We start from the raw sequence: 15025 nt of genomic DNA, 5'->3' as shown, positions 1-15025 counted from the left end.
TGCAGAATATAAAAATGAATATACGTAGAATATAAAAATGAATGTTAACATTTTAAACCCTAAAGAATGAAAATTATTCTAACAGACACAAAATAAAACCCCTCAAAAAGTGTGGCAATTATGTGACAAACACATAAGGCTCTGATTTTAATGATGAAGTTCTCTAAAAAGACTCACTGGAGTTAGAATTATCAAGTCATTTTTAAGGAAAGGATAAATTCATTTTATAAAACAAATTGGCATGGGAAATAATCTAGTATCAGATTTCATCTAAGTGTAGAACTCACCATTTCTCCTCGTGGCTTAAGCAAATATTACATGAGTGAGGGCTCTTGTAAAATGTTATGTTTTGAAATAGATTTCATTAATGGCTTCTAGTGATAATTTATGTCTCCTTTATACACAAGTCTTTTCTCATACTAATCATGGATAGCTTATTTGCATATAAATAGATTTCAGTATTTGCTGAAGCAAAGACCAAATATGCTTCTTTTTTTTTTTTCCCTCCTGGACATTGTTAAAAAGAAAAAAAAGGAGGGGAGGGGGACATTGTAATAATTAGCAATCAGGATATATAATAATTTTCTTAATAAAAAATTTTTGTAGGCAACATTCTTTGGTGTTTTTATTGATATATTTCATGTCAAAGGTTGTGACCTCTATTAAAGTTATAACGAAAAACAATCTGCGCAGTTTTTGCAGTGATATATGTTTTAAAAAGAGTATTTTGATATTGGTTGTTTAAATGTTTACTCTGAGTCTCTGGACACCTTCTCCTAATTAGGTTTTACAGTTTCTGATGTGTAGCATGTTCTGTTTTAGAGAAGGTAAATGTAATTTTTGTAACTATATTACTTAGCTAAATAAATTCTTTACTTCTGAGCTATAACAAGTCATATATTTATCATATAAATATGTTTTGTTTATTTCAGTTAATAGTGTACAAATGCTAAGCTTTCGGTCATCCTATAGTTAAAAATACCAAAATCTTAATTTTTTTATTATAGTGTATACTTCCTTTCAAAATAAGTCTTATAATAAGAAGACCTTTTGAGTCTACTTTTATTTCAACTAACAATGGACATTAGTGAAGAAATAGCAATTAACTCAATGTTTGTAAAAGATATCCATTTGATATTTGCTTCTTGACTTTCAGTATTTGAAATAGGATATGTTCCTGTATTGTTGCACTGTAAGTGAATAGCCAACTTCCTCTCATGACACACAATATATCTGAGTAATTACTTGGGGAAATTAAGATAACAGCTGCTTTCTGGTAGATATGATGTCCATTAATATGTGTCTTTCTGACCAGCAGAGGTCACTCAGTGTAAAGTGAATAATGACTTCAGCTTTCAAAAAAGACAGCAAACATGACTATTCTTTTTGAGCAATTCGTTTTTACTTGATTTCTGTTACTAGCAAGAAATGCTGTTTTCATCTCTTGCTATACGTGCTTGCCTAAATGAGTGAGGCTGTTCCTTGCGGTTCAAAGATTTTTCTAAACATGAAGGCAAACGTATAATCCTGAAAGAAATGGTTAAGGCACTGTATTTAAATCTGTATATTTTTGAATATTATACAGATGATTTCTAGTTAAAACTATGAGAGAGAAGATTGTCTCTCAGGGAAGACATAACATTGCATTCTACCACAGAGAGGCAGCCTTCACCCAAAGATAGGATGTAGTGCTATTGGATTCTAGAAAAATAGCATTTAACTCTAGAATTTGTTTTATTGTTGTTTATAACAGGCTTTGAAAGTAGCAGTGTGTGGCAGCCTTGACAACTAGCAATGTGGTAATACGGAGATTTGAAGACAACTTGATTTTTAGAATTGTGATATTTGTGCTTTCCTTAAATGTGTTTATACTTACAACTTTTAAAATATATGGGTAAAACAAAAATTACCTCTGTTTTTGGTGCGCTAGTGAATTAGTAATTAATTCAAGAAAAAATTCCCTAAATTTATCAACTATGCTTATTTATTCCATCTCCTAGACCCAATTCACCTTTTAGAGAATTGTCATGCTGCGGTAAAAGCATAACATTGTCATTTGATTAATATGATATTTGTTTGGCAAATTTGATGGTTTTGGAGGTGCTGAGACATCTAATGGAGATTAAGAAGGCAGCATGAAGTAGTTTTTACTACTGTTAAAACTAGAGCTATTAAAACCATAAAGTGAAGCCACAGCTCTGCTATTTAACTCTGTTTCCTGTGAAGTTTAAATAATAATTTTCCCCCTTCTACCCTCTCAGGGATATTCCAAGGATGAAAAGCAGGTACTTTGTTCCTTACTCATTTTATAACTTATGAAAGTTGTTTAACTTCTCTGAGCTGGTTTTTTTTTATTTCTATTACAAAAGAGAAGACTAAAGGTGAGCATGATTTAGAGAATTAATCAAGGTTACATGGCTATAGAAAGATTGAATTTCAATTTAGGTTTAAGATTTATTCTAGAAATAATAGGCTAAAATAACATAGAGATGAAAATATACTTGCAAGCATTGCCTCTTCAGTTATCATGAAATAAGTTTGCCAGTTTGGTCCAAGATTAAAATAGTATGACATCCACATAACAGAATTCATACTATAGTGAAGGATGTATACTGAAAAGAAAGTCTTTTTCCTATCTTAATACTGCCAGTCTCATGTTAATCTCTTTCGTCCCAGGTAACAATTGCTCTAACATATTTACAAATATTTATGTGATGTATCATCTAAATGCTATTTGCATATTATAAATAGAAATGCGACTTCAATCCATCTATTTCTTTTCGTGGACAGTTACTAAAAAGAAAGTAAAATGACAAGAAAATGGTTAAAATGCTTAAAGTCAAAGAAGCAGATTCTAGGTAGCTCATAAATTGATTCTTCCTTTCTTGATTCAGTTCAGTTCAGCTGAATAAGCATTTATAGAGGCTCTACCGTAGGCAGGCACATAAGATTCAGATGTATTTCAGAGAAAATTATAGTCTCATCCAGAATTTCGGAAGGTTTATTCTTTGTCTGGATCACTGGTTACCAAGATTATTTGAGAGAAAACTGATTTAAAGTATAAATATTATGGGTTTTGTTGAAATTGTTTTCTGGGTCCCACTTTCAGAGCATATGATTTATTATTTTGGGATGAATCCAAGGGGTCTTCATTTTTACACTAATTGGGATGATTCTGATGTCTGTGGTCCATGAACAACATAAAATATATGATGCTGCATATGATTGTTTTTGTTTTTTAGTCTGATATGTCATGCCCTACAAGAAGTTCAGCCAGAGACCAGTGGAGTAACATTTCTAAAGCTATAGAAGGGTAGTGAATAAACCCTGTGAGCTGTAGGTACTAAAGCCAGATGAGGAATCCCTTAATTATTTGGAAGTAGACATTATTAATGTAAAAAATTCCACTGTTACTAGTCTTGGTTATAATTAACCAGTGGTATGTCTTATCCAAAATGATTGGGACTGGAAGTGTTTCAGATTTCAAAGTTTTTGGATCTTAGATTTACATTATTTATACTCAACAGTTCAGCATCCCTAATCTGAAAATCCAGAATCTGAAATGTATCAATCAGTATTTTCTTTGAGCATCATGTTGATGCTTGAAAAGTTTCAGATTTTGGAGTACTTTGGATTTCAGATTTTTGGATTAGGAATATTCAACCTTAGTTGATGAGAAGCTTTGAAAGGGAAGAATGCTGCTGAATTCTCACAGTAGTCTGCTGTCTCTTATTCTAGTAGGACATAGGAACAAGTTAGAGAATATTTACATTACATGATTACAGGATCATAGTGACCAAAGAATACTGTAAGAGTGAAGAAAAGCATTCTTATTTAGATTTGAATCTATATATAGATTTTGGTTCACTAAAAAGGAGGACAAAGGTTACTGCAATATTCAATGGTTAATCTAATAGTTCTTGTTTAAAATCCAATGAATGTAAAACAATTTTGATGACATCAAAGCATGAAAAGTATTGTATCATTCATTTCATCTATAGCATATATTTGCTTTGGGATACAGAAGTTGTTCATTTAAGTTGTAAATGAAATATTAATCTTTGCTTAATTGGCTCCTCACTAAATAAATAATGTAGGCTCCCCTTTCTGGAAACTCTAAACTCTTTTAGTCTAGTTTTTCCTAGCAGAGTTATACAGGTAAAGATGTTAGCAGCAGATTCAAATCCAAACATATTTAGAAACCTTACAATTTTTAATGAGTTGAGAAAACGGCAAATAGTCACAGTTTAAATGGTATACATTAGTGATTTTCTTTAATGTTTGTGAAGAATTTAGTTTATTTAAATCAAGTGTTTTAATTACTTTTAAAATAAAGTTGGTACTTTATTTAAAGGACTTTATGTAACTTCATCTGTGATGTGACATGTTTTAGCATTATCCTGATTTGTACATGTAATATTCCCAGAGATAAGTATCAGTCTTGACAGAGGGAATGCCTTGCTAAATAGAGTGGTGCTAATTTAGCCCTGATAATGGTGATCTAAGGGAACTTCAAATATATGTTGAGACTTACTCTACTTTTTTGCCTTGATAATTTTCTTGGCAATATGGCTTCAAACCTTTACATAAGAACTGTGAAGTATAAAACCAAAATTTAATTATGAGAATTTGCCACTAATATTTCAGGACAATTGTGAAGTATTCTGCTTACCTCAAAGACAAATTCATATTTTATTATTTGGTAATTCTGTTCATTCTTAAAAATAATTCATGTGTTACATATTTATGTACTGCCTACTCAAAGTGGTTTTAGGTGAAAGGTGATTATCCTTCCTTTCAGTTGGTTCCTATAATTCACACAGAAACTGTATTACACCCACATTTATGACTGGCGAAAGTCATTCAAATTTACCTACAATGTACTTACGTTATCACAGAGTGGAAGTATCTTTTTTATAGCAGCAGTTGAAAGACTTCACTTGACAGGGCTTATGGATGTACATTTTGATAAGTATGTATTAGAGGTACACAGATAAACAGACATTGCTGTCTGAAGAAATATTTCAGTCAAGCCAAATCCATATGATTTCGTATTTATATGTCATAACAGTGACAGTCCTATAGCTTAATCAGTGCTAGGAACACATGTTTTAACAGGTGCATGCTTTAGGTAGATGCCAGGGGATGAATTTCTCAGTCTACTTAGTTTGGAGTACATTAAAATAGTCAATTTCTTGGGGGCTTTGTACACAATAACTTCCAGATACTCTATAATAACTTTAAGATATCCTTGAATATGTAAAATCTTATTTCTTAAAATATGTAATACCCTTTTTATTTTTGAATGGATAATTTAAAGGGATGGCAAAAATAAACGGACATTTTGTTTAAAATTAATGTAGTATTGGGACTCTTTTTTCTTTGTTACCTATAGCTCAATTTAATAGACTATGCAGTTCTGTGGTCATAATCTGAAGTGCCATTTAATCAAAGCTAGTCTTAGAGGTAGTGGAAGAGCATTAAACCTAAATGTGTCTCTGGCATTGATGATGATACTTCTTTGTGTACTAGTCTTTTCTCTTTGCTATTACTTCATTTGTAAAGCTGAAGAATAAAATCAGTGTGAGAAAATGTGTTCCATAAATGTATAAACTTTCTAAATGACATTTTAAAACCATGAAATTTCAGTGGACAATTTCCTAACTGATTTTTAACCCCTTTTTAAAAATTGTACTTTAAGGTCTGGGATACATGTGCAGAACGTGCAGGTTTGTTTCATAGGTATACACGTGCCATGGTGGCTTGCTGCACCCATCGACCCGTCACCTACATTAGGTATTTCTCCTAATGTTATCCCTCCCCTAGCCTTCCACCCCCACCCCCACAGGCTCCAGTGTGTGATGTTCCCCTCCCTGTGTCCATGTGTTCTCATTGTTCATCTCCTACTTCTGAGTGAAAACATGTGGTGTTTGGTTTTCTCTTCCGTGTTAGTTTGCTGAGAATGATGGTTTCCAGCTTCATCCATGTCCCTGCAAAGGACATGAACTCATCCTTTTTTTATACCTGCATAGTATTCCATGGTGTATATGTGCCACATTTTCTTTATCCAGTCTATCATTGATGGGCATTTGGGTTGGTTCGAAGTCTTTGCTATTGTGAACAATGCTGCATAAACATATGTGTGCAAGTGTCTTTATAGCAGAATGATTAATAGTCCTTTGAGTATATACTCAGTAATGGGATTGCTGGGTTAAATGGTATTTCTGGTTCTAGATCCTTGAGGAATTGCCACACTGTCTTCCACAATGGTTGAACTAATTTACACTCCCACCAACAACATAAAAGCATTCCTGTTTCTCCACATCCTCTTCAGCATCTGTTGTTTCCTGATTTTTTTAATGATCACCATTCTAACTGGCATGAGATGGAGATGGTATCTCATTGTGGTTTTGATTTGCATTTCTCTAATGACCAGTGATGATGAGCTTTTTTTCATATGTTTGTTGGCTGCATAAATGTCTTCTTTTGAGAAGTGTCTGTTCACATCCTTCGCCAACCTTTTGACGGGGTTATTTATTTCTTGTAAATTTGTTTGAATTCTTTGTAGATTCTGGATATTAGCCCTTTGTCAGATGGGTAGATTGCAAAAATTTTCTCCCATTCTGTAGGTTGCCTGTTCACTCTGATGATAGTTACTTTTGCTGTGCAGAAGCTCTTTAGTTTAATTAAATCCTATTTGTCAGTTTTGGATTTTGTTGCCATTGCTTTTGGTGTTTTAGTCATGAAGTCTTTGCCCATGCCTATGTCCTGAATGGTATTGCCTAGGTTTTCTTCCAGGGTTTTAGTATGCTCATATATGGGATATTTAATTTTTAGTAGATTTGTGTCACCTTCACATGAAAAAAGTATTCATAGTAAGAATGATTACATTATTTATAATTTTAGCCCATTATAAAGCAAACAACTTATGAAATCTGAGATTTTGTAGCTTTATTTATAGAAATTGTTTTTTCTGAGGCCACTCTAATGTACCAAGATGTTCATATTGAAGGGACAGAAACATAGGTTTTTATTTTAAATTACTCACTGTTCCTGTTATGTTCCATTTTTGCCCTGTAGCATTGGTTGACATTTCATAGAGACTGAGTTGGCACAGGGCTGGAAAATATGCAATTATAAGAATCACCTACTCTTAAATTTCCCATTATATACTAGCCATGATTCAGGCAGACTTTTCATAGGTGTTTGATTTGGAATGAGAAGTTTTCTTCCTTATTACCTGTGATTAAAATGTGACGTTTTGGTATCTAAAAAGAAGATAGTTTCTGCATAATCTAGCTATGAATGAGAGCTGATGAAGCAATGTAAGTCTTTGACCTGTATCATATAAGCAGTAGCATATGTAATTGAAAGTGTATTTTAAAACTAAGTATGATAAGGCTTTGTTTTATTTAAAAAATATTCTGTAGCTTAAACCAGGCTAAGTGCTAAAATGGAGCAAGATGCATATTGAGAAGTTTTGCTTCAGTTAATGTTCCTCAAAGGAATTCCAATAAAAAGAAATCTACAATTACATTTGAATAATTTCTTTTCTTTAATGAGTTATAGCTGTGAATGTAAGTATTTATCAGTTGCTGTAGCCTGATGGTAAGGGTAGAGAATAGACTATATTTCTTCATAATTGAAAATGAAAGTTACAGTTACAATAGTGTTTGGATAATAGCCTTACCTGTTGCATTAACCTTTATAAATCTTTATGGTTAAAACTACAATTTTCAATTAACTGACTATGGAATTATGATGTACCCAGCTTCTGATGATAGTTTGTATTTTTTTAATTCTGAATACTATGGTCGATGATATATTTTCCCTTACGTAGTTTGTGTATGAATGTCTGTCAGTAAAGATGTTATGTATGTATATGTGCATTATTCCTCTGCACTATAAATATAAATTATATTATTCCAAAGTTGTGCATGCTGTTGTTTTATAGTAAGATGGCATTTGCAAAAACACTTTCCTTATCACTTGGTATATCAAAACACATTAGCTTCCCACAAGGAACTTTAGATACCTATATCTTAATTAAGCTGATATTACAATGATTGGGCTAGAGCCTACATGTCCTTTGTCTTAAATTTTGAAATGTCCTATATTAATGAAGCTAAAACCATTAAAAATGTTTCATACTAACCTATTAATTTAAAAATATTTTAGATTTTAAAGCATCAACAAAAATGTATTTGCCAAAATAGGTAGATTGAATTGCATGCTTATTAGGGAAATATAGAGAAATTAATTTTGTATTTTATTAATATCATTATATCTACTCTTCTATTTCACTGTTTATATTTATTGTCAATATTCTGTGGCCAAAGGTTTTATTTTCTCTCCCTATACATTGCCTCTCTGATGCCCCCCAATCTAATTTCATTCACTACCATTCTTCTAAAATTATATTCCACATATTCTACAGTGTCCTTCCTAAGTCTTCTTTCCTCTTGAAACATTCGATATAGTAGACCTCTAACATTCTCTTGAAACACAAGATTTGGCATGTGATAGACACTCAATAGTATTGTTTAAAATATGAATGAGGAAAAGAAATACCTCTCCCTATCTTCTCTCTGTGAAGTTGTACTAGCTAGGTTCCATTCACTAGACCACAGGTCCCGTATCCCTGGGCCAAGGACCTATACCTGTCAATGGCCTGTTAGGAATCAGACTGCCCAGCAGGAGATGAGCAGCGGGCAAGTGAGTATTATGGCCTGAGCTCCACCTCCTGTCAGATTAGCCTGACATTAGATTCTCATAGGAGCTCGAACCCTATCCTGAACTGCACATGCAAGGGGTCTTGGTTGTACGCTCTTCATGAGAATCAAGAATCTGCCAGAATTTACTTTCTAAACTACCACTTTTCATGACTATTTAAAACTTTTAAGAACTACCCATTGTCTATGAAAGTGGTTCTCAAAAGTTTTTAGAGATGTTGTGAATAAAAATAATTCAAACCTTTTCTACTTGGGCTTTACCTACAAATTATCCCCTGGTCACTTCTGTAAGAATTTGGGGGCATTGAAGAATACAAGTTGGAACCGATTGTCTTAAGTACAAAAATCCTTATTTAGGATTAGGCCTTGTTCCATGCAAACCATCTGTTTACTACATTTGATTGCTCCATCTACATTCCATCTTCGCGTCTTGATTTCCATAATGTTTACTGCCCAGAATGCTGTTAAAGCACCTTTCTGCTTCTTTAAATCCTATTTATATTTCCAAATGCAGCTCAAGCCCTAACTCCTCACTGAACATGTGAATGAATATTTAGGATATAAGAGTTAAGCATCTTCATTCATGATGTAAAAGTATATTGAGGGAGTACTGTTTTCTCTTTTTTGGAAATTATTGCTGTAATATATTTAATTATTAGGCAAACAGATTCCACCATCTTATGCTTATCATATTTCAAAGACATAAACCAAACGATTTTAAGCATTCAAAAACATTGGGTCCAAGATTGTTTCATGCTAACTTTATACATTAAGAGCACAAACCTAATATTCATATGACCAAAATCAATAATTTTAAAATATGCTTTGTCATAATTTTTACATTTGTTGTCTCTCAGGTCCTGCAGCATACAATCCTGTTTTAAGGAAATCTTGCCCCATACCCTTATTTGTGAAATCATCAAAGCGCTTTGAAGAGTCCAAAGAGATTACTCCAGGCCCAGCAACATATGAGGTTTGTCAATATTTTCTTCTTATCAGTGACACAAGAATAGAATTAATTTCCAGAAAGTACTACAAATGTATATATTAAAGTCCTTTCCATATATTTTATTCACATTGCTGATTAATGAAAATATTTTGACTAAGGAGATTTTTAAAGATGTAGTCTGACATTAAAAAGAATTATTTAAGAATTTAATAATTATTTAAACAACTTTTCTATCTCTAAATATGCTTTGCAGTACTCATATATATAATTTATTTATATTCCTACAAATATTAAAGTTCACTTGTTTACATACTTGTTTGTATCCATATATTGAAATCTCTTAGTATTTATTGAAGTAATTATTTCTCAGAGAGCTCACAAGAAAGCCCTATGGAACAAATAAAATTGTGTGTTGCTCTTTTATTTTCTTTTAATGAACATGGATGCTGTATTTAAGTTTATAGTAAATAAAGGTGTCTTTTAAGCTATGGACCTTCTGATCATAACCTGAAAGATTTTAGAAAATGTGTTCACAATAGCCCTTTATTGCCCTTTTGAGAATTAGAATGAAATAGGTTCCCCGTTCCTACCCTACTAACTATTGAAAGTAAAATATTTTATAGTGATTTGTAACAATTAATTTAACAGTTAATTCTGAGTGCAAACCAAAATGAATGTTCTTTTTGGGGCTAATGACAAGTTTATTTATATTGAATACATGTTTTTCTCCTTACTTAAAATGTCACAATCTAAGGCCAGGCACAGTGTCTCATGCCTGAAATCCCAGCACTTTGGGAAGCTGAGGCGGGCAGATACTTGAGGTCAGGAGTTTGAGACCAGCCTGGCCAATATGATGAAACCTTGTCTCTACTAAAAATATAAAAATAAGCCAGGCATGGTGGTATGCACCTGTAGTCTCAGCTACTCGGGAGGCTGGGGCAGGAGAATCACTTGGATCTGGGAGGCAGAGGTTGCAGTGAGCCAAAATTGCACCGCTACACTCCAGCCTGGGTGACAGAGTGAGACTCCTTCTCAAAAAAAAAAAAAAAAAAAAAAGTAAATAAAAATAAAATGTCACAATCTAAATACTTTTCAGCATTCCATCAAAGGAGAAAATAAAATAAATGAAAATGAGTAATCGAAGAATTGTTATCTTGTTGGCTGTTGATTCCTCCAAAAGACAAAGACTAATGCCTGCTGGTTAAGCAAAGCTAATTTTATTAGACTTACTTCAGAAAGGGAGACTCTCTCGAGAGTATTAGTACTATTTTCGATGGTGGAAGTCAAGGGAGGGTATTTATATGGTTTCAGAATCTATGCTAGGTGACTTAAGGCAAGTCTTGTAAATGGGGAACTGATTAGGACTGGGCAAAGTTTATGATGTTTGTTTACTTTAGATTGATGAGCATAGTGAGGGAAGGTCTTTAAGTATTGATTAATAAGATATTGGTCTTGATAAGTTGAGTACTTTAGTTGTTCATAGTTTGATAATATTAAATCATATTGCATCTTTAGTTGAGCAATTTCTCTCCTTTAAAAAACTCATTTTAATGGTATCCACAAATAATAAATGTCAGCCAATCTAATGGTATCCTTTTTCATTTTGTGATGCATTCTTCGTAAAGGATATTCCCACTAGTCTTTCCAGTATTTAAGATATTCTTGCTCTTTCTTTCTTAAGATTTTATAAATTTAATATTATATATTTATGCTTTATGGTAGATGTTTATTATGCAAAATTATTTCCCATGTCAGAGAAAACATTTATGGGTTTTATATTGTTGTTTGTTAAGGTATTCTTGAAATTTCAAACTATTACATCCTATATTTACTGAACTTCAAGGTAACTTTTCTGTTGAGAACTGAGTCTATAATTTTTTTGTGTCTTCTTAACACCAATTTATTTCCTTGAATAATTAAAAACCTTTTTCAATACATACATTTTTCATAATTTTCCTTCTTTAAAGAAGTTACTTTTAAGTTGATGGGTTGATAAATTACTAGGTCTCTTTATTATTAACTTGTTCTTTTAATTTGACACTCTCTCATGACTTTAATAAGTTTAAATTGGTGACTCTTGAGAACATATTTGCCGTAAACATTTTACTTTTTTTAACAGAAAAAAATAATTCTAGAAATGCATGATATTGATTTAGAATTGCAATTCAGTTATACTTGAAAATTACTTAACTGTATGATCTGCCATTGAGATAGTTATATATTTTTAATGTCTTATGTCCACAAAGGATCCCCAACTGTCCAATGCTGGTGGTCCATACAATTATATTTGCAAAAATTTGGAGGCTTCTTAAATTGTACACCCACATTTGTAATGTCTGCTTGCTATTTTCATTTTTTTGTAAATTCTCTCTTGAGTTCCCCAGACAGATTTAGTTCTCTCCCCATTTTTGATGAGTGGAGGAAGGTCAGAGTTGCTTTTGGAATATATCTTACTTTGCCCATCTTATTTCAATTACTAGCTAAGCTGTTTGTCTTTGCTCCTTTTAGTTATTGATATTTATTGGATTACTATCATTGACCTTTTTGAAGATCTAATAAAAGCTAGGGAGAAAATGTGTGTATGCTCATAAAAAAATGTGCATACAATTTTAGAAGGTTTATTAATCTATAAAAGTTCACTTATAATTTCAACTGAGAACTCTCAATATTACATTATGAGCTTCATGAAGGCAATGATTTATTTAATTGTATATTATTCAGGTTCCACCCACAGAATCTGGCACCTAATAGTATATTAATAAATGTTTATTGAATAAATTAGCAAAATGGAAAATCAGGATTTTCTTTTCATAAATCACAAATTTTTATCTAGACACAAATTTTTCCTCATTGACTTAGTTCTCAGTGAAAAGAATATGTATATATTCTTTTAAAATAACAGTATATTTTATTGATTCATTCACATTCTCTTGTTGAATCAGTCTCTTGACCAAAAAATGTTTTTTTAAGGTTTAGATAAAGCTTCAAATACAATGGAGTCAAATACACTGATTTTTTATTTGCTTCACATATATTGATTTTCTGAAATTTAAATTAGACAGTGACCATGTGAGAATATTTTAAAAAGCTAAATAGAAGAAACTTCAATGAATTTAACATTATAAAATCCTTTAAATATTAGAAAAGATTTAAATATATCTCTTAAAAAGCAAAACTTCTGCTGCAATTAATTGAAGTTCAATAACACAATTCATTTTATGAGTATAGGTTTTAATTTTTGCAGGTTACATAATTGCTTGAAAAATCTCAGTTAGAGATTAGTTTCAGAGTGAATTTTTAATAGCAGAATTGGGTAGGAGAATGTAAGTGAGACAAAATATTAACATGTATAAATCCAGAACATGTTGAGAATTGGAATCACACTGTAGGTTTGGTTTATTACTTATTTTCAGTTCTAAATTTAAAAATTGAGATTCTTATTATTACTATAGATTAACACCTTTTTGTTAAAGTCAACTCTATTTTAAAAAAACATTTATTTGGCTGTGATTTTATAAACTAGAAATCGATGCATGTGTGTGATAGTACTAATTAATTCAATTGAGTCATTTACTTTCTATTACTTTGAAATTCTTTTGATGAAAATTGTGCACTTAGAAGTTTGAATTCAGACTTCACATCACATTTTAGATTGATAAATATCCCATGAATATGAAAATTTAGAAAAGGCACAAGAGAACAATCTGTAGTGCGATTAGTTTCATTTAAACATGCATTCAAGTAGTACAGAAATTAACAAAGATATATTTTTATGAAAAGAAAATTTTACTCAAATGAAAAATTATAAAGGAATTTATTTAGAAAATCCCTTTGTTAGCAGATTACCCACTTGTCTAAAACCCTCATTCTGGGTAATTTTAAAGAAGGAATTAGTAGGTATTTTATTTTGTTCTTTGTTTATGGAATAGAATAATTTTATACTATAGAAATGAGAAAATGCATTAACATATATGTAATTTAATTATATTTTCACCAAAAATAGAAAAAAGTATTTTCTCTATTGCACATTCTCAGAAAAATAATGTTAAATGGCAGAAAGATATTTTATTGGGAGTATAGCAAGAGATCTTTAAAAAGTTTTCAGTTTTTCTATTATTATTTTAAATAGCCCTATAAAGATGGTTTTATACCTGATCTTTGTTCCAACCTTTGATTACGTCTTAAGGAAAAATTCTTAGAATCACTGACAAACAAGGCCTGCTTCCTATTTAAGCCTAATACCTCTAATTACATGCTAGAACTCACTTACTTCATCTGCTCAAAGAGTGGTGCCAGCCATATTTCCCTTTACTTCATTGGTTTGGATATTATAAGGCATTTAATATATATCTGTAATTTTTTTTTAGAAATTATTTTTAGTGAGGTAATATTTTAATATATTTTCATATTTCTTAAATAATTATTGGTCTATTTATGTTGTTTCCTTTGCCAAGTGAATTTTTGTAAATTTTATTTTTCAAAAAAACTATTTGCTTATGAAAAGTGGTAATATTTAAAAAAAACATTCCCACATTGCTTTAGTTGTGTTTTTGTCCCTTTCACATCATTAGCTGTAGATGAGTTGCACTTTCGTATTTGTTTTTGCCGGGTATCGACATCAATCTTGGAATACCCTTTATGCCATTAGCTTAGAGTATACATTTAAGAGAGTAGAAAGTCAGACCAAAGTACTTGTATTTGAATTTCAACATAACCACTCATTTGCTGTATAGTAATGGTTACCAACTTACCTAAGAAATTTTACCATGTTTTGCATGCTTATTTGGTAAAATCTATTAAAAATTGTCTTTACTTTTAAAAATCATTTTGTTAGGCTTAGTGTTTCTTCATACCTAAGTTAATTTATTTAATGCCTTTATATTTTCTTTTGGTTTGAATACAGTTTTTATTTTTGTCTTCGATTCTATGCTACCTTATACGTTTACTTTGGTATTAGGTTTGACACATCAATCTTTCTTTCCTTCCTTTCATTTATAATTGGGACTATCATCTTTATTATTCGTCCAATTACCATTCAGAAGGCCCTTATTGATGCCCACCAGTCATAATATTTCTTTCTATTGCAGTTATTCTCACACTCTCATATGTAACTCTTTCATACCTTCTCTGTTCTAAAATCTCTAGTACTTCCCCCCACCCTCCATCCTCTTTTATTTATTGAAATTATTTTCATTTTTTTGAGACAGGGTCTCACTCGGTTGCCCAGGTTGGAGTGCAGTGGTACAATCACAGTTCACTGCAGCCTCAACCTCCTAGGCTCAAGTAATTCTCCCACCTCAGCCTCCCAGGTAGCTGGAACTACAAGCACACACCACCATACCTG

At 31.7% G+C, this 15025-nt stretch overlaps 1 protein-coding gene across 1 annotated transcript in view; it reads left to right on the top strand.

Moving 5' to 3' along the window:
• STPG2 (sperm tail PG-rich repeat containing 2) overlaps positions 1-15025 on the top strand; it is a 931943-nt gene that overhangs the window by 397305 nt on the left and 519613 nt on the right. The window contains exon 10 of the mRNA XM_030819148.1: positions 9590-9705. Coding sequence (XP_030675008.1) covers positions 9590-9705 — 116 coding nt within the window. The remainder of the gene's footprint in view (positions 1-9589; positions 9706-15025) is intronic.

The sequence above is a fragment of the Nomascus leucogenys genome, chromosome 9 (assembly GCF_006542625.1).
Source record: "Nomascus leucogenys isolate Asia chromosome 9, Asia_NLE_v1, whole genome shotgun sequence".
In the NCBI taxonomy this organism is placed as follows: Eukaryota; Metazoa; Chordata; class Mammalia; order Primates; family Hylobatidae; genus Nomascus; species Nomascus leucogenys.
The sequence above is the reverse complement of the archived record's forward strand: the minus strand, read 5'-3'. Positions and strand labels throughout refer to the sequence as shown.